Source organism: Scophthalmus maximus, chromosome 18, assembly GCF_022379125.1.
Source record: "Scophthalmus maximus strain ysfricsl-2021 chromosome 18, ASM2237912v1, whole genome shotgun sequence".
NCBI lineage: Eukaryota > Metazoa > Chordata > Actinopteri > Pleuronectiformes > Scophthalmidae > Scophthalmus > Scophthalmus maximus.
Genome location: NC_061532.1, coordinates 9,882,515 through 9,908,758, shown reverse-complemented (window position 1 = coordinate 9,908,758; position 26,244 = coordinate 9,882,515). Strand labels below are relative to the sequence as shown.

At 42.8% G+C, this 26,244-nt stretch overlaps 1 protein-coding gene across 1 annotated transcript in view; it reads right to left on the bottom strand.

Annotated features, from left to right (window-relative positions):
- nbas (NBAS subunit of NRZ tethering complex) overlaps positions 1 to 26,244 on the bottom strand; it is a 129,819-nt gene that overhangs the window by 25,334 nt on the left and 78,241 nt on the right. Inside the window, exons 42-49 of the mRNA XM_035617330.2 lie at positions 24,586 to 24,809; positions 24,280 to 24,390; positions 18,801 to 19,051; positions 15,609 to 15,949; positions 13,636 to 13,860; positions 10,534 to 10,736; positions 6,808 to 6,897; positions 5,682 to 5,865 (exon numbers count right to left, since the gene is read on the bottom strand). Of these exons, the coding sequence (XP_035473223.2) occupies positions 5,682 to 5,865; positions 6,808 to 6,897; positions 10,534 to 10,736; positions 13,636 to 13,860; positions 15,609 to 15,949; positions 18,801 to 19,051; positions 24,280 to 24,390; positions 24,586 to 24,809 (1,629 nt within the window). The remainder of the gene's footprint in view (positions 1 to 5,681; positions 5,866 to 6,807; positions 6,898 to 10,533; positions 10,737 to 13,635; positions 13,861 to 15,608; positions 15,950 to 18,800; positions 19,052 to 24,279; positions 24,391 to 24,585; positions 24,810 to 26,244) is intronic.

Here is a 26,244-nt window from a genome sequence, read left to right as displayed (position 1 = left end):
GACTAGGTCAGGGTTAACATGGGGATTGGAGATGGTGTATCTGCAGAGTAGAAGCTCACAGAGTGCAAACATAGTACACAGCACGGTGTTCTCTGCTCTGCCCAGCTCGGTTCATCCATATTAGATAGATACCGTGCTGCAAGGCCAAACAGCAAAACACCACCGCAAATGATCCGTGACATTGACAGGGGAAGAGGGGCTTGTAGCATGAATCAGTGATCACCGCCCATGAGCTGCGATGATGACTTTTCGTGCATACGTGATTTTCCCTGAAACCTTCCCCCGTATGCTCTGCAACATTTAGAGTGCACGCAGGTGTGAAGACCTTGATGCGGTGACCGGGCTCACCTCCCTTTTAATGTGTGTGTGTGTTTTTGTATGTGTGTTTGTTGTGGGCATTAATGTTAGCACTGCCATGGGATTTAGCACAGTGATTACTGTCTTCACGCTATGAAATCATGGCCACAGCGGAGAGGGCATTACATTTGGAAGCATGTAGTGTACACAGGCATGCATTACAAGTGCGTGTACCCATGCATATACATTGTCTGTGGAATGCTATGAAAAAAAAAATGTAAGTGTTGTTATTAGTGACATAAAGGGCAAACTCACAAAATACACACGCGGACGTGCACACCGACAAAACACACCGTCCGGTCTTGACAGTGTTGACATTTGGACGCTCTGCTGTTATGACTAATCATCCAAAATGAAGTCACAAAATCTATCCCAGGCTTCACCTCTCACACCCTGTCTTCCTCTCCTCCAGTAGCAGCCGTGAAACCACCCAAACTTCCAATTCCTAAATGTCAGCATTTCAATGGGGCTCATTAATACGTTCCCCTTTTTAGGTCTCTAGTGTGTGTTGGAATCAGTGGGATCATCATCTCTGAATCTCTCTCTTTATGTCTCTGATCCATCATTATCTCCCTCCTCGCTCTGATTGTCTCCCTCTGCGTTTCCTTCCGATCCACCTTCGCTGTGTGAGTGTGTGTGTGTGTGTGTGTGTGTGTGTGTGTGTGTGTGTGTGTGTGTGTGTGTGTGTGTGTGTGTGTGTGTGTGTGTGCGTGTGCGTGCATGCGTGAAGGCAGCAGCTGTGAATCATGCAGTGGCCTTTCCACTGACATGGCCCGGCCTGACCCGTTCCGGACACCGCTGAGCTAAACAGCATCCATCATTATAGCATTCATCTGCTCCTATCAAAGGATGGCAAGCTGAAATACATGTGATTGTCTGTCTGGGATGTAAAATACAAAAATGTCAGTCACTGTTTATGTATTAGGATGTAAAGACCATAGACTGCAAATAAAAATGGACGCGACTCCACTTCCTCACACCTGTAAAAAATTAAGCCAAAACATCCCGGATAGAATCAAATGGACGGAAACCAGCAGATCCAGGCATGTGTTGAGGAGAAGGATGCTTGGATGGTCAATGTAAAGAGAAGTTAACCACATTGTGAGGATCTGAGGATTCCTCCACATAGTATCAAACAGCATAGGGCACAAGGAATGACAATGAGGCAAGAATGGAGGTTTACACAGCATCAGATCTGTAGGAATTTACAATGCAGCCTGAAACACACGCAACCTGGTCATCGGGACACAGGAAAACCAGGAGAAAGCTTCAGCGCCAATAACCTTTAAGCTAAATCAGTTGTGATAATCACAGATCCGTGATCAAAATCTGGCAAGGAATAAGTTCTGTTACTGAATGGAAGGGATCCTTTTTTCTTTTTTTTTTTAAGAAGGTGGTTTGACATTATTTCAGGCAGCAAGCCCCTGTAGTCTGAGATCAGAGAGCATGCTGGCAACTCATCAGACAAAAGCAGCAAGCGAGAACAGATAACAAATACAAATTCAGTACATTATTTACATGCAGAACATGCACGGACCAGACAAAGCTTTAATAGCACCTGCAAATTTAAGTTAATTCGCTTCAACTTAAAAGGAATAGTTGGCCATTCTGGGAGATATTCTTATGTTTTCTTTTTGAGAGTTAGACGAGAGGATTGTTACCACTCTCATGTCTGTATGGAAAATGAGAAACGACCAGAAAAGGGGGAACATACCTGGCTCTGTTTCGTGGTAGTGAACTAACAAAGAAAACATGTAAACAAATTAGATGCATCATTCTGATTAATGAGCTTTAGAAGATGCAGTTTGGAGAATTGTGTAATGTAGGACTGAGTGTGATGTGTCCAGTCTTTGTGCTAAGGTGAACTAAGATAACTGGCTTCATATTTAGTGTACAGAGTATCAATCTTCTCATCCAATTCTTGGTAAGTGAGTATGGATATTTCCAAAAATGTCAACAATTTCTTTAAATGCTTCTGAGCAGAGACATAAAATTGAGGTCCGAGAGTCTGAGCCTATAGTAACAAATCTCTCTCTTTCTGCACTTGGAAACTGATCTGTTCTCTCTACATGGCGTCCTATGCTCCGTTTCTGTATCAGCAGGGCACCTACACACAGAGTGGTGTTAACAAGTACTTTATAAAAATAAATAAAATCAGACAAAGCAAGCAGAGTACAGAGGAAGTGAAAACAATGAAACAATGAATCAAATAATAGGAGCAACGGTATAAATAAAAACCTTTGTCGCACATTTTCAGAAGCTTGAAGTTTTTAAGGGGAGATTTAAAAGCAGCTAAAGTTTTTGTGTGTCTGAGTTCCGCCGGCAGAGAGTTCCATAGTGTGAGGGCATCTAACAGTGAAAGCTCATTCACCCTTTGTCACTGTGACATGGAAGTAGCCAGCAGGGCTCCATCCGCAGATCTCAGCGGTCGAGAGGGTAAATACCGGCTCAATGAATCAGAAAGGTATAGAGGAGCGAGGTCCTTTAAGGTCTTAAAAGTGAGCATAAACTTCTGAATCAATTCAAAATCGAAAAGGAAACGAATCCTTTTGTATTGGACAAGAATATCATGATTATCTTTCTGTGCCGTCCCCTCCGCCAGAAGGTCAGCAGTTGTGGTCAGGTCACTAGAAGTATTATTTACATATATGATGTTATTATATTTCATGAACAACCTTAGATGAGATCATAGAGTGCATTTTCACAAGTCCCAACTAATTATTGTGTTAATTATTGAGTTTCCGGGCTCCGATATTGAATTTTAAGTAAGTGTATATTTCCACATCAATCTTGTGCCTGGTTTTAAGTGAGAGAGAAAAAATTGAATATAATGCAAGTGTTGCATAATGTGAGCGATTTATCATTGACAATTTAACAAGCCGGTTTGTAGCATATTATAATGGACAAATGACAGCAAATTTGATCCTGAATAATTACATGATCAACTAAAAGTCTGTAGTTTCATCTCGTATAATCTTCTCTCTGATGATCAATGAACTCATTTTGGTGCTATGCTCACTCGTGAACTTTCAAAAAAAACTTTGAAGTATTAGTTTCCTGTCTGTTGGTTTTCAGATAAATAAATAAAATAATAACCCTTGGAGCTCTATGAAGTAAGTTTTGCGTTCGGCTTTTGATTCATCAATGGCCTTTCAGTACCCTTGATATCGAGGACACGGAGAAGTGGGGAGGTGGAGTTTTACACTTACACATCAGAGTCAGGAGGACATACAGAAAGAGAAACGACTGATGATGAGATCATGGGAGGTCTCATTTTTAAGAACCTTGTTGTGCAGTTACTTCTGTTTTATGACTTAAAACATACAGATGGTGGATTTAGACAGTATTAATGCTCACGTCTGTGTGTGTGTGTGTGTGTGTGTGTGTGTGTGTGTGTCAGCATGAATGTGCAAGCTCGTATAGCAGTTTTGCTGCTGCCTTTGATCGCAGACGACAGTGCTAATCAGACGCCTTTGTCAGAACAGAAAACAGACAGTGGCGGAAAAGCAAAGATGAGAGAAACTCCAGCTTCAACATACTGCTAGCATCAGTTTTCCCTCACATACCACGGCTTGACAGCACGGTTGTCATGGAAATCACAGCAGGCAGTCTGTGTGAATGTGTATCCAGTGGTTTTGTGTAAATGTGTGTGTCTCTTGGGTAGCGTATGGGACACAGTTAGACGGGAGCTGTGCTGATTAGTTAAGGGAGCAGTGGGACAGAGGGGGAACAATACCAACTTCTTTCCTTCCCTCCTTTCCACCACACACCATATCCCTCTCCTGCTCCCCTCTTTCTGGCTGTAAGCTGACGTGAGGAGGTCAGAGAGGGCCACTACTAAGTCTATGGCACGGCTTTGGGGCACAAACGTGCTGCCATCAGCGCCAGGTCTGCTTTCGGTTGGTACCAGCCTAGGCTACATGATTACTGTGCCTTCGCCTTCAGCCGGCGACAGCAAACAATGAAGTGTCGCTCCAATTAGGAGGCAAAATGTGATAAATAATAGCGTGAGCTAATGTAAATGTGTTTGTGCACAGCTTATGATTCGTATGTCAGTACAGTTGTGGATATGAAACAACCCCCCCCCCCCCCCCGCCCTACAAAAAAAAATTAAACTAATGAAAATTAAATAAGACATTTTGGTTGCCTTAGGGAGAGACAAGAGAAAGTGGCACTTCATTTGAAACGAGTCTCGCTCTTACACCAAGACTTCTTACAAGATTAATTAACTGATCCCTTGGGTGTACACTCCCTTAAGAGCATGCGTGTGCGCCTGCCCCTGTGTGCGTGTGCGTGTGTGTGCGTATGTGTGTGTGTGTGCGCGCACGCGCGTTTCGTCAGAGCCTGCCAAATGTCGGGAGTTCACCCAATTAGTTAAAGAGCCTGGGCCCACACACCTGTCTACCTGCGCTGACAATGGCCCACGGCTGTGCGCATACATTTACACATTAATTAACCAGCTCGGGCCATTAATTAGTCACTCAGGAAACTTAATGACCAGCCGCTTGACGGTGGGTTTCAGCAGGGAGGGAGGAGGGCACAGGCAGAGCTGCACATGCTAATACCGTATACACACGTGCAAACATTCAGCCTGCTCCAACACATATATGGAAAACTCCTTAAAAATATATGAAGGTATGATGGTATGTGTTGGTTTAACATTTACAAAGACAAACATTTATCTCCATTAGGAAGACATATAGGCGACTGATCTTCGTTGCCAAGACACTAAGTTGTGAACTATTTCCAAAGGTAATTAATATTTTCTTATGTGTTTCCGATATAACATCACCTAATGAAAACAAGACCTTCTCCTTTCACTATTATGGTTTGTTGGTATACAGTCTTATGCAGGTGTGCGTGTATCTCAGCCAAAGCCTTGTGTGTCTTTGATTCTATCTTTAATAGAACACACATATTCAAACACTAAATGTAAAATTTGAGATGCACAATTGACATTTTTATGGCAGTAATTAACCAAAGAAAATCTCGGTCAACTTGAATTGTACTCACTCTTTAACCAATCAATCGGTTGCCGGGGGAAAAATAAATCTGCTTTTTATCCCTTGTCAGGGGAAGGGAACCCATTAAATTTTTTTAACTAAATTATTGATCATGTATATCACAATAACATCCCTAATGTCATGGCTGGTGCTGCTTATCTTTGGCAAGCAAGGCGATGTCAGGTGGTAATGATGATAATGGGCACTCATCAAAACACCCCATCCCCCGTCTGTACCTCCCACGCGCAAAAATAATGGGTCAATCCTAGAGGGCTTTTGATATTGATGAGTGCATGTGTCAGAGCATTTGTGCACTGTTACCTCTCGGTGTTTGAGAACAGCCTGAGTTCTGTAGAGCAGCAGAAGGCGAACGTCGCTGTCTTGGAGGCTGAAGTTACTCTCCAGGATCTGCAGCACATCGATCCGAGGCCGCACAGGTAGCGAGGAGTCTCCGCAGAATGGACGCAGCCAAGCCAGGAGGTCATCGGAGGTCACTGAGCTGTCACTGAGGGAGAGGGGTGAGAAGGAGAGGAGGAGACAGACAGGTAGAGTGAGGGGTAGATAAGGAAAAACATAGAGAGGCAAATTGGAGAGATTATTCTAAAAAGGCTTGGACACATTTCCCAAGCCTGTGAAAAAATGAATGTAGAAGTCAGAGAACATTTTGAAAGTCTGATCAAAACTTCAACAAAAGAAATGTGCAGAGGTTATTTTGTCTACAAACCTGTTATTGTTCAAACCATCCAAACTAGAACTGAAATACCAATATTTTCAAGCAAAAAAAGAAGAAAAAAAGCCACAAATGTGATGCGATCTGTAATTTGATGACTTCTTTGTGTTTTGTGATATTAAGTAGAACATTTTTTGCAATTTCGGCTGCTATTGAACTAGCAAAAAAAATGTTGCTTGATGTCATCTTCAAAAAGAATTGAGATGTTACCTTCAGCGTTAGGGAACTGTGATGGACATTTTTCATTAATTTGACATTTTTTCTAGACTAGAAACTGTTACTCTAATCCAAACATGAAGGAGAGAAGCTTAGATGGCGTCACATTGTGCATACAGTAACTGCAGTAAGTAAAGTCAATTAGAAAACATTCTGTTACAGGTCCATTTGTTTGGCCAATGAAAACAGAAAGAAAAGAAAACATGGTGCTGCGTCAAAAAAAAAAGCCCAGAGCCCTTAAACAGGTTGGCAGGTGCCTTTTATGATTCGATTAACACACATCTTACTGGCATTTGAATAGAGCCGAGAAGAGGGAGAGCATTAAGAGAGCAGCTTGTGTGATTGATGCATGACTCGAAAACAAATACTCGTTCGGATGATGTTCAGGCGCTCGGGATCAGAAAGAAATAAATGTCCCTAAGAGCAATATATTCTGCAAGTATAGTGTCTGTTTTTTTAATGGTTTTCATGTCAGCGTGTGAGTAGATAAAGATAACCTACCCACTCTGGACATTGTTGTGCACAGCGGTTACCATGGCCTCCAGGACTCTGAGGGGTTCCGAGTAATTTGTAAGGGCGTCTGGCTCTCCACTGAAAAATAAACGACATAAATACAACCATCTTACATAATATGCTAATTAACATAACATTTTCAAATGATCAAAATGTCGAGGGAACAGAGAGAGAGAGAGAGAATAAAAAACGCTTCCTTCTCAGGGACAGTGTTAAAAACAGTTTGGCAGTGTGGTGGAAATCTTGAGAGCTGGAGGAATTAGGTGTCAGGGGACAGATATTGTCTGGAGCAGAAGCATTTATTATGCAGACCTGATGCATCGGGGAGACCCGGATGATGAGCCATACATACACTAATAAGTTTACTGTTATAATTAAAATGAGAAATATTTTCTTATATTATTCAAATTCTCTCTTTTAAAGTCTTGTCAGATTTGTCTGAATTCACCAATGTAATTGTTACTTAATCTTGCTTTACTCTGTGCAATGACAATGAAAGAATCTGTATTCTATTTAAAATTCAGTTGTTATATATGAAATTCCACGGGTCAACCTTGGTTTCTACGGTAACTGCAGGCCCTGTCCTATAAATCAGAGAGGTGGACTGCAGTGAGCTCATTCTGAACATGCCATATAAGCAAAGTATATGTACTGAGAAAGAGAAGCTAAATGATAGAAGTACATCGAAACATGGACATTTTCTTAACAGGCATCGATCAAATGTTTGGAAAAAGCTATAATTTAAAAATATTAATCATGATTAAATGTGAAGCAGCGTCATTAATGTTTTTCCTGGTGTTACTGTGGGAGCTGCTGCAGTGTGTTTATTTGTGTTTGTGTGTCTGTGTTTGTGTGTCTGTGTCTGTGTGTGTGCGTGTGTGTGTGTGTGTGTGTGTGTGTATGTGTGTGTTTGTGTGTGTGCACTGCATGTTGCAAGAGGATGGTCATTTTTCACAAAGACAGAAAAGGAAAAGAAAAGGGTGATTTCCCCCGACTCAACTCCACTTTGCTGCTGGGCTTGTGTGCTTAAACAAAATACAAACATGCACCCAGTTCCACACAAACACGCGCTCGCCCACACGCACACACACACAGACAGTATACATGCACACAACATACAAATGATGTGGCAAAAGCTAGAAAGATGACGTAGCATTTTCTTCATTGAAATTTACCACTGTACCAGGCGCACAAACACAGAAGAGTTATGGCAGGTTCAAAAGACAGCCATTAGTGTGAGGCTCAGGTATGCCTGCTGCACCAGGCTGAAGGCTACGAGAAACAAGACCGGATCATTCATACCTGCCAAACACAATGCTTCAAGAGAGCCTGGCAAACACACAAACACACGCATGTGCACGCGCGCGCACACACACACACATACACTTGTGACACATTCAGTCATACCCGAATGCATTAACGGAGAATTCATATGCTAGAACACCGAGTGACATGTTAAAGGCAAGGAGCTCCAGTGAATACATCAGAACACACACATACACACATGCATGCACGCAAGCACACCCACACGCATACACCTGGTCTGGGATCAATAAAGTACCTATCTTTCTATCTATATACCTATCTACACACACAGACTGAGTGTGTGTACATGTGTTTGTGTGATGATGTTGGAGGCAAGAGAGATCTGCAGGCGAACAGCTGTATCGGGCTGCATTAATTATAAGTAGATAATAAATCTGAGAAACGGGAAGAGCGTGTTCGTGCGAGAAAGTGAGCGTGCGCTTGCGTGCCCATCAGTGATCGGTGCCGACATGTCTATTCAACAACGTCTGTGTGAGTGTTTGTGCACACGCAAAAGCATTTTCTGGTGTGTGTGTGTGTGTGTGTGTGTGTGTGAATGCAGGTGCCACCTACAGTACCAGCACCACCTTCCATTTAATTTGAAACGACTTGCAAACATTTATTGTTTTCTGTTTCTTAAAAACAATCAAAATATCGTGTGTTTTTTTTGATGACAACATTTTCCCCGTCCCTTAAACCTGGCAGCTCTGCGAACATGTTATGGGGTGAATCATCTCTCCCTCCCTTTTGAAGGCAGGGAGCAGGAAGGCACCGATAAAATGCTGTGAGTCCAACTCCCACAGGCAGCTACTGTAGATTCCATTCAACACTTTGTTTTGACAGTGTTTTTCCGACCGACATGCTGAGCCAATAGTGGACCAATACACAGCACATTATATTTTCAGATTTTCAGACGAACTCAGATAAGGTAGTAGGTGGTGTTTCCGGGGGCCTTCAAAATTTTAGAATAAACATCGATGAGGCTGCTTTTGATTTGGATTCAGATACTTCTTTTAACCCGACTAGTTTACATCCATGTTTGCGCCCAAATCTGACCATATTGGTATTAAATTAGTGCACAATGATGATCATTTTGTCTTACAAGGTGCAGTGAATGTAAAAGAGTAAAACAAGCTATGAAGGTGAATTAAATGTACCAACCTTTGTTATGCTTGGTATCCATGGTGGCACAGGGTAAACAAACAGTCTAGGTTTTTCAATGCCGTTATTATTAAAAACGAGCTCTGAACAACTCATGGCTTACAGGGAGTCTACCAGTGTGCAACATCATTTATGATTTAACACCCTGTGAAAACAACAGTGATAGCCACAAAAGTAAACACTAGTTGCAGAGGCATGTATAGAATTTAAAGCTGTTGACTCCTGCAGCAGCAAATGTGTGGGTCATCTTCAGTAAATTAATTGTCCGGGTGCTCGTGGTTTCGTTGGTTCAGATTTTTCACTTTCATTTTGCACTGTTATAAATACTCAACATCATTACTGATGTTTTTCCTTCATTACACATTATCAACACAAATGAGAAATAAATTATTCATGTAGTTTGTTTTTGCTCGCTATATACCATACTCCTGTACATGAGTACCAGATTTTACCCAGAAACCCAGGCTTTAGAGCTAGACAAAGTAAAAGTTTGCATGTCGCTTAAAATATATGAATATATGAAATTCTACCAGACGGCGCAGTGTCACTCCTGCCGGGCTGTTGACAGCACAGACGTCGGAGTTCATAACATAAGAGCAGTCAACAGAAACAAGTCGCGGTGCCCTGCATTGTGCTGCCCTCCATCACCTCTCAGCACAGCCATCACAAAGAGTTTTAAGACCCTTTTTGTGAAGTTTACAGCCTGTCAGACTGTTGCTCCTGCTTTGCTCTGTGTGCCGAGGGCCAGCTATAAAGGATATTGTGGTGAGCTTACTCACTGAATGCAACTGACGCTCCGATTCACTGACTTTAAGGCCGTGTTGTGTGTATGGATTAACTTGTTACCAAGTTAATTATTGAGCTTTAGAAGTGTGTGGACAGAGTTAGAGTAGCTGTTTCCCCCTGCTTCCAGTGTTTATGCTTAAGATAAACTAATAAAGTCCTGGCTCCAGCTTCATAGTTAAGACACAGTAGAGAGTGGTTTCAAACTACTAACTAAGCCGAAGAAGTGTATTTTCCAAAATGTGACAAAGTCTACAGCGAGGCTTAGTTGCTGAGTATGGTACTTGGTTGTTTTTTGTTTGGTTGTCCTTGAAAAATAAAATTTTCTCAGTGGGAAAATTATGTGCACATCTGTATAGACAGGACTTGACTTGGTGATCACCCTTCTGGGTTTGCGGTTTGCGATTTGTCTGGAGTATGTTGTGGACACATGCTGAAAAACAGAGAGAGAGGGAGAGATCATACCTGAGTGCCGCCACGACTCTCGCTACTGCATCATGAAGCACCTTTTTGACAGAGAGGTCAAGGGGCCTGACAGCAACGCACAGAAGCTTTCTAATGCGCTCCAGAGGCTGCCCATCAGTTGCCATGGTGACAGCCAGCTCGTGTACTTTAGACCTCTCGGACCGGGACAAATCATAAAGTTGACTGTAACCCCGGAGCTGTTCCTGGAATAGAGAGACAAAACGAGTGAGCTCTGGTGTGTGATAGGGCTCACACACAATATTTGTCAAAAGACTGCCAAAACCTTTATTGCCAGGACCTGAGGAAATAGAACAAAGAGCTACAGTGAATTGTAGGTAGTACAACGTTTAGTGAATGAAGTACTTCTACAGGTATTAACCCATTTTATTAAAATCACTCTAAAATTCTCGTCGTGCTTCTCTCTTTGTTTTCTTTGCAAAACTGGACATGGAGTCAGAATATATTCTTCTCTAAAACCTCTATCTCAGCTTCAAAGAGTTGCGGTTTGAAGGTGGCGGGTGCTTGTCATGACCCAAGATGATGCTTGTTGACACCAGTGGAGTTTCTCAAGAGATTGAGATTTAGGATTTTAAAAACTGGGCAAGTCCACGGTATATTGACAAGTATCAATGGTGAAAAAAGTCTGCAGGTACTGGAGTCACAGAAGTGAAAACCTGGGGTTGTGATCTGTTTCCCAAAAGCAAGATGCACAATAATATAAGCATTGCACAGTTCCGTCGTTTACCAGGGGAAGGACAAGGAGCGACGACAGATGTTTCTGCGTCGTGCATCAATTTGGTGTCTTGGTTGTTGCAGGATGGCAGACTTGTAGAAAATCAATCTGAGGATCTCAACAAGGGTAATGATCTTTGAACCTAAAGTATTCTGTGACTGGTGCTTGGACAGTGTTCTTGTTGATTCCCTGTTGAGTCTGAGCAAGAGTATACAGGAGCTACAACACTAAGCTCTGAATTTGTCAATATCATTGACTAAATCCTCACATATGGTCACAAGTTTTGTGGAATTTAATAGCAAGGAGGCAAAACTGTGTCGCAGGCCCAGGACATCCAACAGAAGGTCAGATCTCCAGAGCTGGCCTGGGAGCCCCAGGTGGAGCCAGAGGAAGTTGACGGGAAAAAGGAAATTTGCTCAGACATGCACTGAAGTCTGGATGATTTTCTTAAAATTTACCAGAGTTGCTGTATGTGAGAAAGCTAAATTCCGCAAATGCTGCTGGGAACATTTTCTGGAAGATTTCCTTTCAGCCCCTTAGTAAATTTTCCGGAAAAAGGCTCAGTGACATCAGACAGTAGGGGAATCTCTGGGTAAAGACTGGACACGTTGTTGACTGTAAACAAAACACTGCTTTCCGAAGTGGATGTATCGTCATGTCCTGCCTCTTGCATGCTCTACCCAGTCGACACAGAGGGTTCTGAAAATGTTCCTGCTGTTTCTCAGCGCATCGGACTTGGACAATCTTCAAAAATGTGTTGTTTCACTTAATTTGATTAGTTTACTTGACTTTCTTGCCACTATTCTGTGCGGGTACTGGACAATGACACATTTCCGGAACCGTGATACATCCTATCGGCCCTTTTCTGGTTCTTATATCCTTTTCATCTATCTCCAAGGATACAATTGCTTCCGGCATCAGTAGAAGGCAAGCTTTATTGTAGAAATTGCAGTGTGTGTGTGTGTGTGTGTGTGTGTGTGTGTTTGTGTGTGTGAGTGTGGACCTGTGACTTCACAGCCTACAGCTCTGCCTTGTAATGCTTGTATCTTCCTCTCTATTATCATGGGTATATGCGTTTAAACACAGATAAAACAGGAGCTAAACATTATTAGGCATTAACTTGCACAGCGGGGCTGTCACTGTACTGACCACTTTTCAAGGGTATCTCGTGGTCACATAGCAACTCATGGCTTGTCAAATCCTAATGTCCCCTCTCCCATCTCTGCTTACATCTTTGCACACACGAATGGGAAGAGACATGAATGCGCACACACACACACACACACACACACACACACACACACACACACACACACACACACACACACACACACACACACACACACACACACACACACACACACACACACACACACACACACACACACACACACACACACACACACACACACACACACACACACACACACACAGTTACGAGGAGGTGACGGTCTGTCTGTGTGACTTTGCTTAATGAGATGCAGCATGGTGTATGTACCGTATATACAGCCATACGACAGGGCTCATTTGAAACAGCAGCCCATAGATTTACATTAATATACCCTTGAATGGTCCCAGTGAGGCTGGGAAGAGCTTAGTCGAGCAGAACATCCCCGTAAATACGCAAAACGTGCACAAATACACACACATACACAAACACACAAACACACACACACACACACACACAGATATACACAGACATCACCTGTACGTCAAACTAAAGGTGACCCAATTAAGACGCAGGGGAACGGGATGCAAGAGTGATCAAAGTTGTGTGATCATCACAATGGCTGTTAAGTTGAGTTTTGGGGGAATGGCTGTTTGGTCAATTTAACCTGTTACACAAAGAGCAAAGACACTAAAAATAACCATGTTCTTCTTGCTGGTGATGCTTATTCGTGCTCAGTTGATTCAGTGCATTACCTTATGTTACATCATAATGTGAGGGATTTGCATAGTGTAAGAAATCTGCCCTTTTAGTAATAACAACTTACTATAATATCTGATATTATCTGTGGATTCATTTAAGAACAATATATTATCAAGTTCATCAAGCCAATTAAACAAGGTCTATTTCGGGAAGTTCTCTGGGGGGAGGAAGCACTGTTCTTGCCACTTCAGCAAGGAGTGCTTCCTTTTTTCTTTTTTGCATAATCTTTATTGCAATTTCTGTTTTTCAACACACAACCACCAGATTTAAATTGGCCATTCATCATCAGTGTATGCTAGAGCACAACCATGACTACCTGCAGCAAATAACCTGGGTGTCTATTGAAACAATGGGAACTCTCTGGGGAACAGATAGAGGACTTCTAGCTCTTGAAAAAAATGAAATGCCTGTAAGATTTTTTAAGCGCGGGGAGATTTACCTGCTGGCTGTCTCTGAATGATAGGATGAAGGCATGGCTCAGAGTGTCCAGGTGGGCCTCTGATTGCTGCAGGTGAGCAAGAGCTTCATCAAAAGTCACCCCTGCTGAGTCCATCCCTTCCTGCTCCCCGCCGCCATCTCCTCCTCTCTTCCGGCTCCTCTCGGCCAGCTGGCGCAGGGCTTTGGTGGCTCGCTTTATCACCTCCAACCTCGCCTGGATGCTCAGCTGGAGACGGAATAGGATGGACGGATGCAGTATAAGGGGTAGCAGAGGAGGGGGAGGAGGGGAAAAAAAAGGATAAGTAAGCAAATTGGGGATGGAAACAGGGTCAAATTGAACAAGGAGAGGGAGAGAAGGCGCACAGGTTATGAGCCTTAATTTCACACTTAACATGTCAAAGAGAGAGACAGGCAGAACCCAGTCTATCGGCACCAAAACACCATCAGGAACTTTAGTGTGTGTGTGTGTGTCTGTTTGAGAAAGGGGGAGATCAAAGCTGCCGGCCTGGTTGGTGTAATTGATTATATCCGGTGAGAGCAGGTTAACCATTCATGGGGGGAAGAGAAGGCCTTTGGCTCTAGGAGGTTTTACCCTCTTGCATGGAAGCACACAGGCCCTGACAAGCCCCACACATACATTCAACCCGAGAAGACACTTAAAAAACACCCAACTTCACACTTCCAGCGGCCTCAGCCACACACTCGCACAGATAAATGTGGCGTACACTTTTTTTTAGCATTTGCTAGATATTTTGACACAGACCCCGACAGTTCTTTTCTCTGCCGGGACAGGAAGATATCTCAAATTGAGTTTCATGACCTTAACCTTAACCAATCTTTACACTTTCTTGCATTTGTGTGTGGCTGTATGTTGTTTGTGTCTTTCTGGGTCTTTCCCTATGGAACTAGATATAGGCATTTACAACCAACCTCAGCCAAAGCCTTGGACAAAACAAGCTGGAGGTTAAGGAATAGAGGATTTCTCCATTGAAGAGGCTATCTAAGATCAATACTTCAGGGGGGGTAAAATGCCAACACCCTCCATTTTGCTTAAAAAATATGCCCAGTATGAGGTAAGATAAGTCCCTGCCATCCATCTGGCCCCTTGGCCTCGGAAGAAATGGATTAATCCATCATGGGGGGTAATGGGGGTCCAAAAGGTCAGATGCATGCTGAACAATGAGAAGGGTCATGGTATTCTATTTGAAGGGGTTCAAGAGGGCTCGAACAAAGGGAAGAGAAGGAGCGTGAACAGACAGTGGGATCCTGAGAGGTAATCGGCATGTTAAAAAGCACAGTGGAAAACAATGTCTGCTGGGAGTTGGCGTTGAATTGGCTCTGAAAGAGAGAAGGGATCAATTAGCTCTCTGGGAGTCGCATGCAAAGAGATGGGACTTAAGAAAAGGAAGAGTCTGAAGAAGTGGGGTGGCCGGGTGCCAGTATGAAAACCATACAAAAAAAAACAAAACAGTGGGCAACTAAGGACCGCTGATGCACTTTAAGTGCTCTGCAGGAGAGTGCTGTATTTATGTGGCTGATATTTCTTATGCAATTCTATTATTTAATACATTGAATTTAATTCTAAAATGTTATGAGTGTGGATGTGAACAGAACAATATATTTAAACTTCGGAAAGGGGTTTTAATGGTCCAGATATTTAGCCGGATGCGTAAAAAAGACGACCTATCAGACAATAAAAAGTAGAGTGCGGTGAAGAAAATCCCCACAATCCTTCCTGTTACACAACATGAAGCCTGTGCGGATGGTTGCCAACTACCTTCTGTGCGGCGATTACAAACTGTCTGTCTGCCCAACCCCAACCAGTACGTGAGAGACGATAGCCCCGGTCACATTGTACTGTGCCATGCTATAATGTTTTATTTTCTGTCTTGCATTCAGTAATTTGCATAAAAACATATACATTGAGTAATTCAGAGAAAATCAATACTGTTTTCTGTCCCAGTCAAGACTCACGTTTTTGGCTGCATCAGGTGAGAAGGTGATACCATCCAGGAGGTGAACAACGTCAGCCGGGACCAGCCTGTCCAGGTATTTGGCGCAGGTGTCATATGCATGCAGGTAGTCTTGGTCACTCTGTGGGGACCTCTTCAGCAGCTGGGGGTCTCCTTTCCAAAACAGCTTCTGCAGCCAAACCGCGTGGACTGCACTGGGAGAGACTGTGTCCCCTCGGCCACCCGGCACAGGCAACCGACTGGCAAGTTTGGAGATGGACAGTACGTTCTGACTGGTCAGAACGTACTGCAGAGTGACCAGTGGATCCAAGGATTCGTCCGTCAGCTTGCGGTAGTCTAAGCCTGTGAGAGACACAGATGTTTAAAATGCATTAAAAGTATACTGATAAGTGTACGCTATGTTTTTAATGCTAAAGCCAAAATCAGTACATACATCTAGAAAATGAGTTTTCCTTTTCTCCCTCTGTGCTAATACCTTGCTGCACATACAAAAAATAACAGGTACACTTGGAGGATAACTCATCATCCTTGTACACATCACCTTCTACAGCACTTTGCCCTGGTTGTTGCGATTGCACCATTAAAGTGTTGATACAGTACATATATTAAAAGCAATATACATGTTCAAAAAACTCAGCGAAGTGATAAGATGGCAGCAGTTTAATATGAGGCCAGATTTAATGTTTAGCTTTGTACTGCGGAATATATGAAAAACAAATTCTTTACCATGGTACATAATACAATTCAATGTACTGCTACTGTTTACAATGCAGAGACATGACATGTACATAAAAAACACAAAATGTGTTTTCAGGCATTTGCGCATACAGTTAGCACATTACTTGCACAGGCAGAATAGAACAGTAGCACTTTGGAAGAGAGGCCTATTTGAAAGCACTTTCTACTCTGTATACAGTACATACTATATTCTTATTTTTACATATGCTATGCAAACCATGCAGCATTCCAGGATAATTACAAGGATATAAAATGTACAAGATGTTCAATATTCCATTACATGACAGAAATACAACATGACAGAAGAGACATAAGCAGAGGACAGTGAGAGGTTGAAGTGCACAACAAGGTCAGCGTGTGACCTACGTGTGAAAGTGCTGATGTCTTGCTGTGTTTGCATGCAAAGGTGTAGCATTTGCTTCAGGAGCTGTCTATGTGCATCATATCTCCACACCGTGTGTGTGTGTGTGTGTGTGTGTGTGTGTGTGTGAGAAAGAGAGAGAGAGCTGGTGGCATGCTCCAGTGCTATCAGACAGGCACATAACTGTGGCAAGACCACAGCCTGTCTGGGTGTTAAATATTTAACACTGGTCTGCCTGTGGGGAGGGCTCTGACAACGCGGCTTGAAATCCCTCACACACACACACACACACACACACGTGCGCACATGCACTTACACATGCACACTCACAATACTTTCAGACAGGCCCAGACGGACACTTAAACTGCAGATAAGTCTTACATGCACTTACACATGCTCTCTCTCTCTCTCTCTGTCCCTCCTCTACCCCACCCACTCCTCTCTCTTCCATACCCTAGCAGCATCTCTTCCTCAGGAGAGCACTACTCAGACAGTACTGTGTCTGAAATTGTGATGAATACTGGTCACACACCATCTGTCTGAATGCGTCTGAAGTGGGTCTGTGTGGGTTAGTATACATGTGTATGTCCAGGACTGAAAATAAGTAATAAGTGTGTGCGTGTGTGTGTGTCACAAAGTTGGATGGAGTCAGTAGAAAGTTTGTGGCCCTAGTGACACAACAACAGACTGTCAGTTTCGCTGCAGGAGAGTGAATGTTCAATGGTTGCGTGTGCGTGTCTGTCTGTGTGTGTGTGTGTGTGTGTGTGTGTGTGTGTGTGTGTGTGTGTGTGTGTGATACAGAGTGATGAAGAAAGATAGCTTTAGTTTTCAGTCAGTCTATGTGCCAGTACATGAGTATTAATCCATTTCGTGAAGTACATGCCTACAAATATGTGTTAATGCTAATTTCTATTTATAGCTTAGCTTGGATTGAAGTGAGGCTGTAGTAAGAGAGACACACAGCATTGAAAAAGTTTGGCTAAAAAACCAATGCAAGAACCTGAAATGTAGCAGTGGCAGAGTAAGGGGGGGGGGGGGGGGGTTGTGTAAAAATGCCTCATAATGTGGATGACTCCAAGGTGTATGGGTGTTTAACAGAGACATGTGTCACCAGTTAAAGCTGTGATGTTATCTGGAGCAGCAGGAAGAAGTGAGGCGTGAAAACACAGCTGACACCCGGCTGACCTTTATTGAACTTCCCCGAGAGGTGACACCACCTACACCTGCACACGGCAAAGTTTAAGCGCTCTAGCTGAGGTACTGAAGCGGTGACACGCTGCAACCTGGACATGATGTCCTTGGAGAGGGAGCAGCCTCACTCCACTCAAGAGTGGAAACAGTATCTTACTGTGACGCTGCTGCCGTTTCATGAACCTTGTGTGTCAGGTATATTGACAATGCAGAGGTGAATTTGTTTTCTTGTCGTTTATAGGCAAATGTGAACAGTTAGACTGTTATGTGTCTATTTCATTGGGAATATTTCATGTCACTTACAGAAAAAGTAAGATTTTTGCCTGTTTAATCTTGCAGAAGAAATATGCCATAGAATTAAGCATTCTCAACTGTTGTGGGGGGGGGGTTCAGACTCTACATGACAATCTGGCTCAGAGGTTACGACCGGCCAGAGGGAATGTCAGTATTTGTCTCTGAGTCATCAATCATGTCAAGGGGGATTATATTCAATTCCATTAATGGTGGACTTGATTTCTTGACGTTTCAGTCTTGAGGCTGATTTCCCACCAATGAGTGTTCCATTAGAAATAGTGTTAAACCCAATTTTGTATATCTAAGCCGTGTTCTTGCTCACCACAACCACGTTAATTCCTTTTTTTGAATGAATGTTTTTTTCTTGCTTAATGAACTTAAGAGATTTCACACTTTTAAAGCAACAATAATTTCCATATTTGATTGACTAGTTGTTGTTTTCATTCATACTACTCAAAACTGACTGAATCAGAATTTATAGTAAAACTCCACAGATTCAGGGAGAATCATTGTCACATTTTGTCCTTCCTGTTAACCAGCCCTCTAGTTATGCAGCAGCTGCACCGTCTGCATCACAATGACAGAGAGAAAAAAAAGTCTTCATCTCACCATTGGCGACAGCTCGAAGCTTCTTGAGCAGTTTGACATGGGAGTCTGGCTTGATGGTGGTCGTGACGTGAGGCTCACAGCCTGCAGCATTCAGCAGGGTGTAATAGTAGAGCAAGCGGCCCAGGTCAGTTCCCTCCACAGTCGGTAGAACGTACTTGGTCATGTGGCTGTAGAAGGCCTGAGGATTAATCTTCAAAGTGTCAAACAGACGAAGGGAGTCGCTCCGGGATTCAATATCCTTGGTTGAAAGACTGGAGGAGAAAGTAAGACAGAAAGAAAGGACAAAATCCTATAAGTTTCTGTAATTTACTGTATTTGGCAATGTCAGAAGAAAAGTATTAGTCTGGAAAGTTTTTATCCCAATTTATACAATAATAATCCAGTCTATCCCATGCTCAAAGCTTTAAACAATTTGTTTTTTACATTTGCTGCTGTAAACACCTGCGGAGTGAGATATTTCCTCTCTGTAGAAAATATCCATTGGTTTACCGGGTATGAAACACTTTGGCAGTGTGGCATCAAAAACAGCGGTTCGTTTGATAAAAACATATGAAGATCTAAGTTGTTCACATAAGAAGAAAATTGCCACCATGCCTGAAAAAGATAAGACAAAACGGCAACACTGACAAAAATAAAAAAACTAAATTTCATCAACAATCAAAGGAAGAAGGCAACCAGCACTGGGGACTATTTGGTTGCAAAGTACTATATGACAACTGCTGTGCAAAAACAGCACAGCAAATTGCAGGCTTATCACCAAAGATACAGTCCCTCCAAAAAAATGATGAGGATTTCATAGATTACCACGGAGAATACACTGAAGAACTCTGATATTAAAAATGTCAAATTGGGACAGATTGTGAAAAACGACAGAGAGACACAGAGAGAAAAAATATAGAGAGTAAGAATATAAGGCAGTGAAGAAGAGGATGAAATGCTGAGTTCGTAGAGGGGAAACCTATTCAGCAATTTTGTTCAAGTCGCACACTGCCTGTGCACTGCTTTGCTTTTCAAAAAAAATTTAAAATACATGTTTTGCCAAAGAACCCAAGCTCAACAGCAGCAGGTGGCCTGAAGAATGGGAGGACACGTGAAAAAGAAGCCAAACGAGGGAAAAGAAATTTAACAAGGAAAGAAACCGAGAATTAAGAGGAAAGGCGAAGTGAGGCTGGTTGTTGGCAGTCACAGAGGTGCTCGGAGCAATCTGTGGCTGACTGCGAGTACGGTGGTGTGAGTGTGCTAGTCTGTTTATCTGTCAGAGTGGGACGACATCAAAGAGGACAGCGTTTCCCCTGGGCACTCCATCAGAGCTGGCTGGGAGGCTTTCGTAATGAAAAAAATATAGACGCTGACAATGAGCTCGATAATGTAAATAACATTAATCACCCCCACAACGGGGGCTCCAATAAGACTTGAGTCCACGAGACAACGAACTCCCAGTAAAGACTCCCGCAGTCACTTTCCATTCTGTCTTTGTCCTAAGTGCACAAACAAACAGGAAAGCCTGGGACCCCAGGCGAGGTCTGGTGTTTCACTTTTTTATCACATCAGCTCCAGAGGGACTGAGAAGGCAAGAGAACGATGGTGCGGGACAGTTTGAGGAGGGTTATGAGGTTATTTCCTTCGCACGTGCACACGGGTGTGAACACAGACTTCGAGCAGCCGTTTGTGCCCGGTGTTCATGTCAGTTCTGCTGTGGCTGAGTGTGTCACAGTAGCGCAGACTGTCATCGTCTCAGTCTTGCTTCTCTATCCACTGACAAAAGATGTTTAGACCCTCTCTTTGCTCAGGTTGAGAGCACCTCCTCTTTTTCTGTCTTCACGGCTTTCCACATCTTTTGGTAAGCATCGTTGTCCCTGATATTTTTATTACCAGTCTGCTGCACGCTTGCTTTGCTACTGCTGCTCACTTGGTGGTATTTCCCTCCGTAGACCGCACAGCTTCCCACTCTGTTTCGGCTGTGATTGTGTGGCTCTGATATCAGGAGCCTCTCGTTACAGTCTTTTCTTGTTTTTAAGACGGAGTAAGGAACCAATTTAATCCGGGTGAGCATTCCTCATCCTCTACGCTGTTCATCTCCTTTCTCATCTCTCCCTTCGTGCCCGTCTTACATTACCATATTCTGTTTGTTGTCTCTTCCATCAAATCTTAACATAAATAGTAAAAACAGGCTCCTAATATTCTTAAATGCTGAGGCCTATTTAATTACCATGGTAATCAGACAGCCAGAATTAAACTCAAGGGGAGCTTTGGCAGAGCAGTGATGATTATTCAGCACATCACTGTTATTTTAATGAATGCAAGCTGTAATTTTTCTTTTTTCTTTTATGATCTGTGCTGCTAATTTGTTTACAAATTACAGTCCAGGGGGTGTAAGAGTGGGTTTGTACTGTAGATATTAGTGAACGACCATTTCACATGCAAATGTTCTTTTTAAGAGGAAAAGCGCACACAGCTGATTCACTTTTTCATTGTGAGGCCTTCTTTTGCCTGTCACACTTTTCAACCCCACGACGTACAGTACATAAAATAAAAATATGAATAATCGCAGGCCCAAATGATGGCTCCTTATAGCCCAATTTTCAGTCTCCACAAACCCCTGAGGCAAATACAGTATTTGGCAATTTTTTTGCTGAAAATAAGTGTCTGCTCAAGAAACCATGTAACTGAGAGCAGTGAGAGTGAACCACAAATAGTTAAGTGACGGACTGTAAAACATGTAATAATGCTCAGTGTTTCTGCTATATGTATTTTGTGGAGGATCAGATCAACTGTGATAACAAAAAAGGATTAACTACGCTAAGATAGTTCTGGTAGCGACTGCATCACTGCATTGAACACCAACAAATGGGACCCGTCGAGGTTTACTCAATAATGCATATTGTTGATCCAGTTTTAACTGTGATGATGTAAAGTTCACTCAGTGAGAGTCCAAATGTTGTTTTTTGTACAACTTAAACCATTATACAACCAAGGGTTATGCAATTATATTAGTCCCCCCCCCCCCCCAAATGACTCCAAAAGGCAAGCTAACAGTCATGCTCAAGGTCATCGTCATGCTTGGGCCCCAAACCTCGCAGAGTTTCTGTGAATAGCACATCAATAATCCCTAAACAGCAGAACCATGCTGCTGGGGCTGCTGGTTCAATGTGATAATGAACTGTAGCCAACCTGTGTGTTGAAGCAGCACGAGCCACTTTCCAACTAATGCTACAAATGTCCCTTTTTGTTCTAGTCAGGGAAGCTCATTAGCATACTAAGCACACTCAAACGAACACACAGCAAGATGCGTCACTTGCAGTACCTTTATTTGAGACAAATATTCGAGACAATTAAATGCAGTATGTCTGGAACGGCGTGATGAATACAATGGCATGTATTTTCACTCGGGTGACAGCTAGACAGCTCATAACAGGTCACCATCCGCGTGCGTATGCCAATGAAAAGTCTCATTTGTAGAAATCACTTCCTAATGATTCAATCCTTTCTGAACGCAACAACATTACGACCACTGACAGGCGAACGGAATGAAATAGATTATCTCGTTACAATGGCACCTGTCGGTGGGGGGGATATATTAGGATACATGTGAATATTTAGTCCTCAAAGTTGAAGTGTTGGACGTGTAAGGATCGGAGAAACTTTGACAAGGGCCAAGTTGTGAGGGCAAGACGACTGGGTCGGAGCATCTCGAAAACTGCAGATCTTGTTGGGTGTTTCCTGTCTGCTGTGGTTAGAACCTACCAAAAGTGGTCTAAAGAAAGATAACCATGGACCGGCGACACCGTCATGGGCGACCAAGACTCATCGATGTGGGTGGGGAACAAAGGATAGCCCTTCTTGTTTGATACCGCAGAAGAGCTACCATAGCACAAATTGCTAAAAAAAAGCTAAAAGCTGCGTATAATTGTGATATTTAGGCGGAAATATTGCCAGTATTTCCTCTTGCAATAGAGAAGTATGACATGTTCAGTTGGCAAAAAAAGGCGACGCCAAGCTGATTTCCTGCCCACGTGTCATTTGAGTTTGGAACAGGTTAAACCAGACTGAATAAACAAAAATTATAATGTATGGTTTGGTTGAAAGAGTCAAACATGAAAAGCTTAAAAAAAAAACCAATATGCTACAAGTGCATTGAAAGGTTACTTCTGAGAGAACGTCTGCTGCTGTCTGTGTTGGACAAGTCTTTTTCAAATGGTTTAATAGCCATCATTAAAATGTCTTTATAACTGGCTGAAATTCATGTCCCTAAAGGACTCCGGCGTAGAGTACATCCACGCACAGAGAACAGCTAGCTGACGTTGGCGGTGTTTAGCAGTGCATTGATTCCTCTAAAGCGTTTATTCTCTGATAACAGGGGTGTCTCAGGGACACTTGCTTTATCATCCATCTACTTTTCCTCCATCTAGCTGCTCATCCCTCCCTGCACACACTCATTCTGGGGGGATTTCTATACCTACTGATCTTTCTCTCCATCCTGTTTGGTTTTTAACACTCGTCAGTTAAAGCTCAGCAGCCATCCCAATTCATTTCACCTGAGATATTGTATATCGTTTCATTTGTCACCCTTTCACCATATCATTACCAGATCTACTTATTTTTAAATGTGCTGCAGATATTTACAGTGGCATCAGATCTTTGTTATGTACTAACATACACAAGTGTGGCCACAGTTTCCCTGCAGGGATCGATAAAAGCCTAAATTGCATCTTGCACCTGTGCTTCTGTCGGCATTTTTCCACTGTCGGCTCTATTTATATCAGTCACTTCATCCATCCATGTGTTAAATCAATATGCATATTGCAGATGCTTTCATTCAAGATAATGGTATCAATATTCTTCACGCATTCGTCATGATCTTTAGAATCTGGTAGAAAGCCGCGCACACAAACACACACCATTTCCATATATCAGAATGCAACAGGGGGATATTTATCACAGATTCACATGCTTGTGTATCAAACCACACAAGTGCACACACACGAGCACACACACGAGCACGCACGCACACGCACACGTACACACGCACACGTACACACGCACACGTACACACGCACACGTACACACACACACACACACACACACACACACACACACACACACACACACACACACACACACACACACACACACACACACACACACACACACACACACACACACACACACACACACACACACACACACACACAGTGATTGATTTACTCTGGGGAGCTTAAGTTGCTTCTAACCAAGGCGAGTTTTGTAATAATATAAACTAATGTGTCTTTCATTTCACTCATAAGTCGTCATTAGCCATACATCTTTTAACTAAACACAAATTCGTTTTAGGTGTACTTCAAATATTTCAAACTAATGTGATGACAAAAGTGATGTGGACTGACAACAGATGAGTGAAATGAAGATGGGAAAATGCTGAGAGAGAGCTTATGCGATAGGGTTTGCATTTGTTTGTGTGTGCGTGTGTGAGTGTGCGTACCCGCTATCTGTGAAGAGGAACTCGAGGTGAGTCATGTAGACCTCCCACAGAGGCACACTGTAGCGCTTAGCAAGAGACAGAGCGATTCTGTACACGCCATCATCCAGTGTCCTAAAAAAAACACAAGAAGAAAGGAAGAACATAATGATCAGATTTCACTACATAGCAGCAGAAATGTGAGGTATGGAAATTTTTTCAAACCAAACAGAGGACAGACACAGTACAGTATATCTACAGAATGTAGAAATTATTATTTCTAACTGCAAATATGTCCAGTAAGGTTTAGACATATAGTTCCCTGCTTACTCTGTGAGGCCAAGGATGGTCTCCTTCTTGTAGTCGCAGTCGGAGCTAAATCGCTGGATGTCCACACCGCGGCCCAGCCCCTGCAGCACCTGGGCCTGGGTGAAGTCGGTGAGGCGCTCGTTGTACACATGAAGCTGACTTATCAACTTCTGCAGCTCCTCCGGCCAACCCGAATACGCAGACACGTGCTGTGTGACCAATCGAATCAGCTCCTTGGGGTCAGCCTGTGAAAAGGGGGATCATTGGCATGTTAGCACACAAACTGCTGCTGAACTGTTCATTTCATGGCCTCGTAGAGTAAAGGGATATTGCATGGATATAGTGCTAAGAGCAAAATGTGGAAATCCTGCTACGCCCACTCTACTGAATAAAGGCAAATAAAAACTGGACTAGAAGATCCCTGCCCCTTTGCCAAGGGGGAAATAAACTTTTCCCACCTCCACCTGATAGCATTGTGCTGCTGGTGGTGCCAGTGCCCTTGTATCTACACTTATAAAATAAAAAAAATGAACCACATCCATTTCCTTAAGAATGCAGCTTAAGCATAGGTTTTAAGTGCCACAAATAATAAAAGTCATCAAATATCTGTTAGTTATTTGTTATTTTCTCACTCTCATGAGTCATTAAATTGGATACATGACATTAGAGAGGAAACGATTCCGTAAAGGCAGAGTGGAAACTTTAACTAAAATATACACTCAGTGATTAAAAAGAACCTATAGAACTCCATCTACGTCACATAGGCTTGATCCAAAGATCTGAGAAAAGTTTTAAGGTCACAGTTGGTGACACTGCATCTGGTGTCATTAAACCATTGCAGAAGAAGAGGTCACGGGATAACGTTATTAAAACATACCAGCCAGACCTCAAATTATGGAAAACCAAATGTGAGCGTGATAGAAATATGGCATTTATGTGACAGACATTACAGTCTCCTCCTTTGTCCGCTTGCTGCTAATTTGTCCCAGTGGTCACTCCTGGTATTGAAAGGACCAAAAAGCATCTTCCCAATAGACCACCTTTAAATAAACCAAAACATCTGTTTAACTATTAAAACTCATAACGAGACACCCCAAACTGTAAGCAAGGATACGTATTACTCTTTCAAAGATGAATTCTAGAGTCTGGAAAAATAAGCAAGGAAAATGCCACCATGCATGTACAAGTAGTTTAATGTAGAAGCAAACTCAGAAGCCAGAAAACCCAGTAGCTTCAATGGACATTCATGTCACAGTAGATGGAAAAACACCTAGAGTTCAACAACAGGCCCTGACTTGACAGACTCCATCTTCGTCCATTGATCTTTTCACCTCTAATTTCAAATGCTTTTCATTTAACTACGTATCGCGTTGAGCTTCAAACTGCCTGCAGGTGGCGACCCTAATGAGGCAATACTCAAAAATGGCTGTAATTTTAAAAGGCAGAGAAGGGCAAACTAGCCTGGCCTTACTTCTACCTGTATACGTGTTTCCAGGAAGACGCTGACAGCTGGAGCTCAGTCTTCATCCTTTCTCCGACACTCGAAATAACAAAATATGGCTAAATGAATCAGAGACCATAATTGCTTCCGTGATTCAGGCATATGGGGAATAAGACAGAGATTGTCACACGCAGAGAGTGATAGTGTAACTGTTATATCACTTGCATCACCTCTTTTCT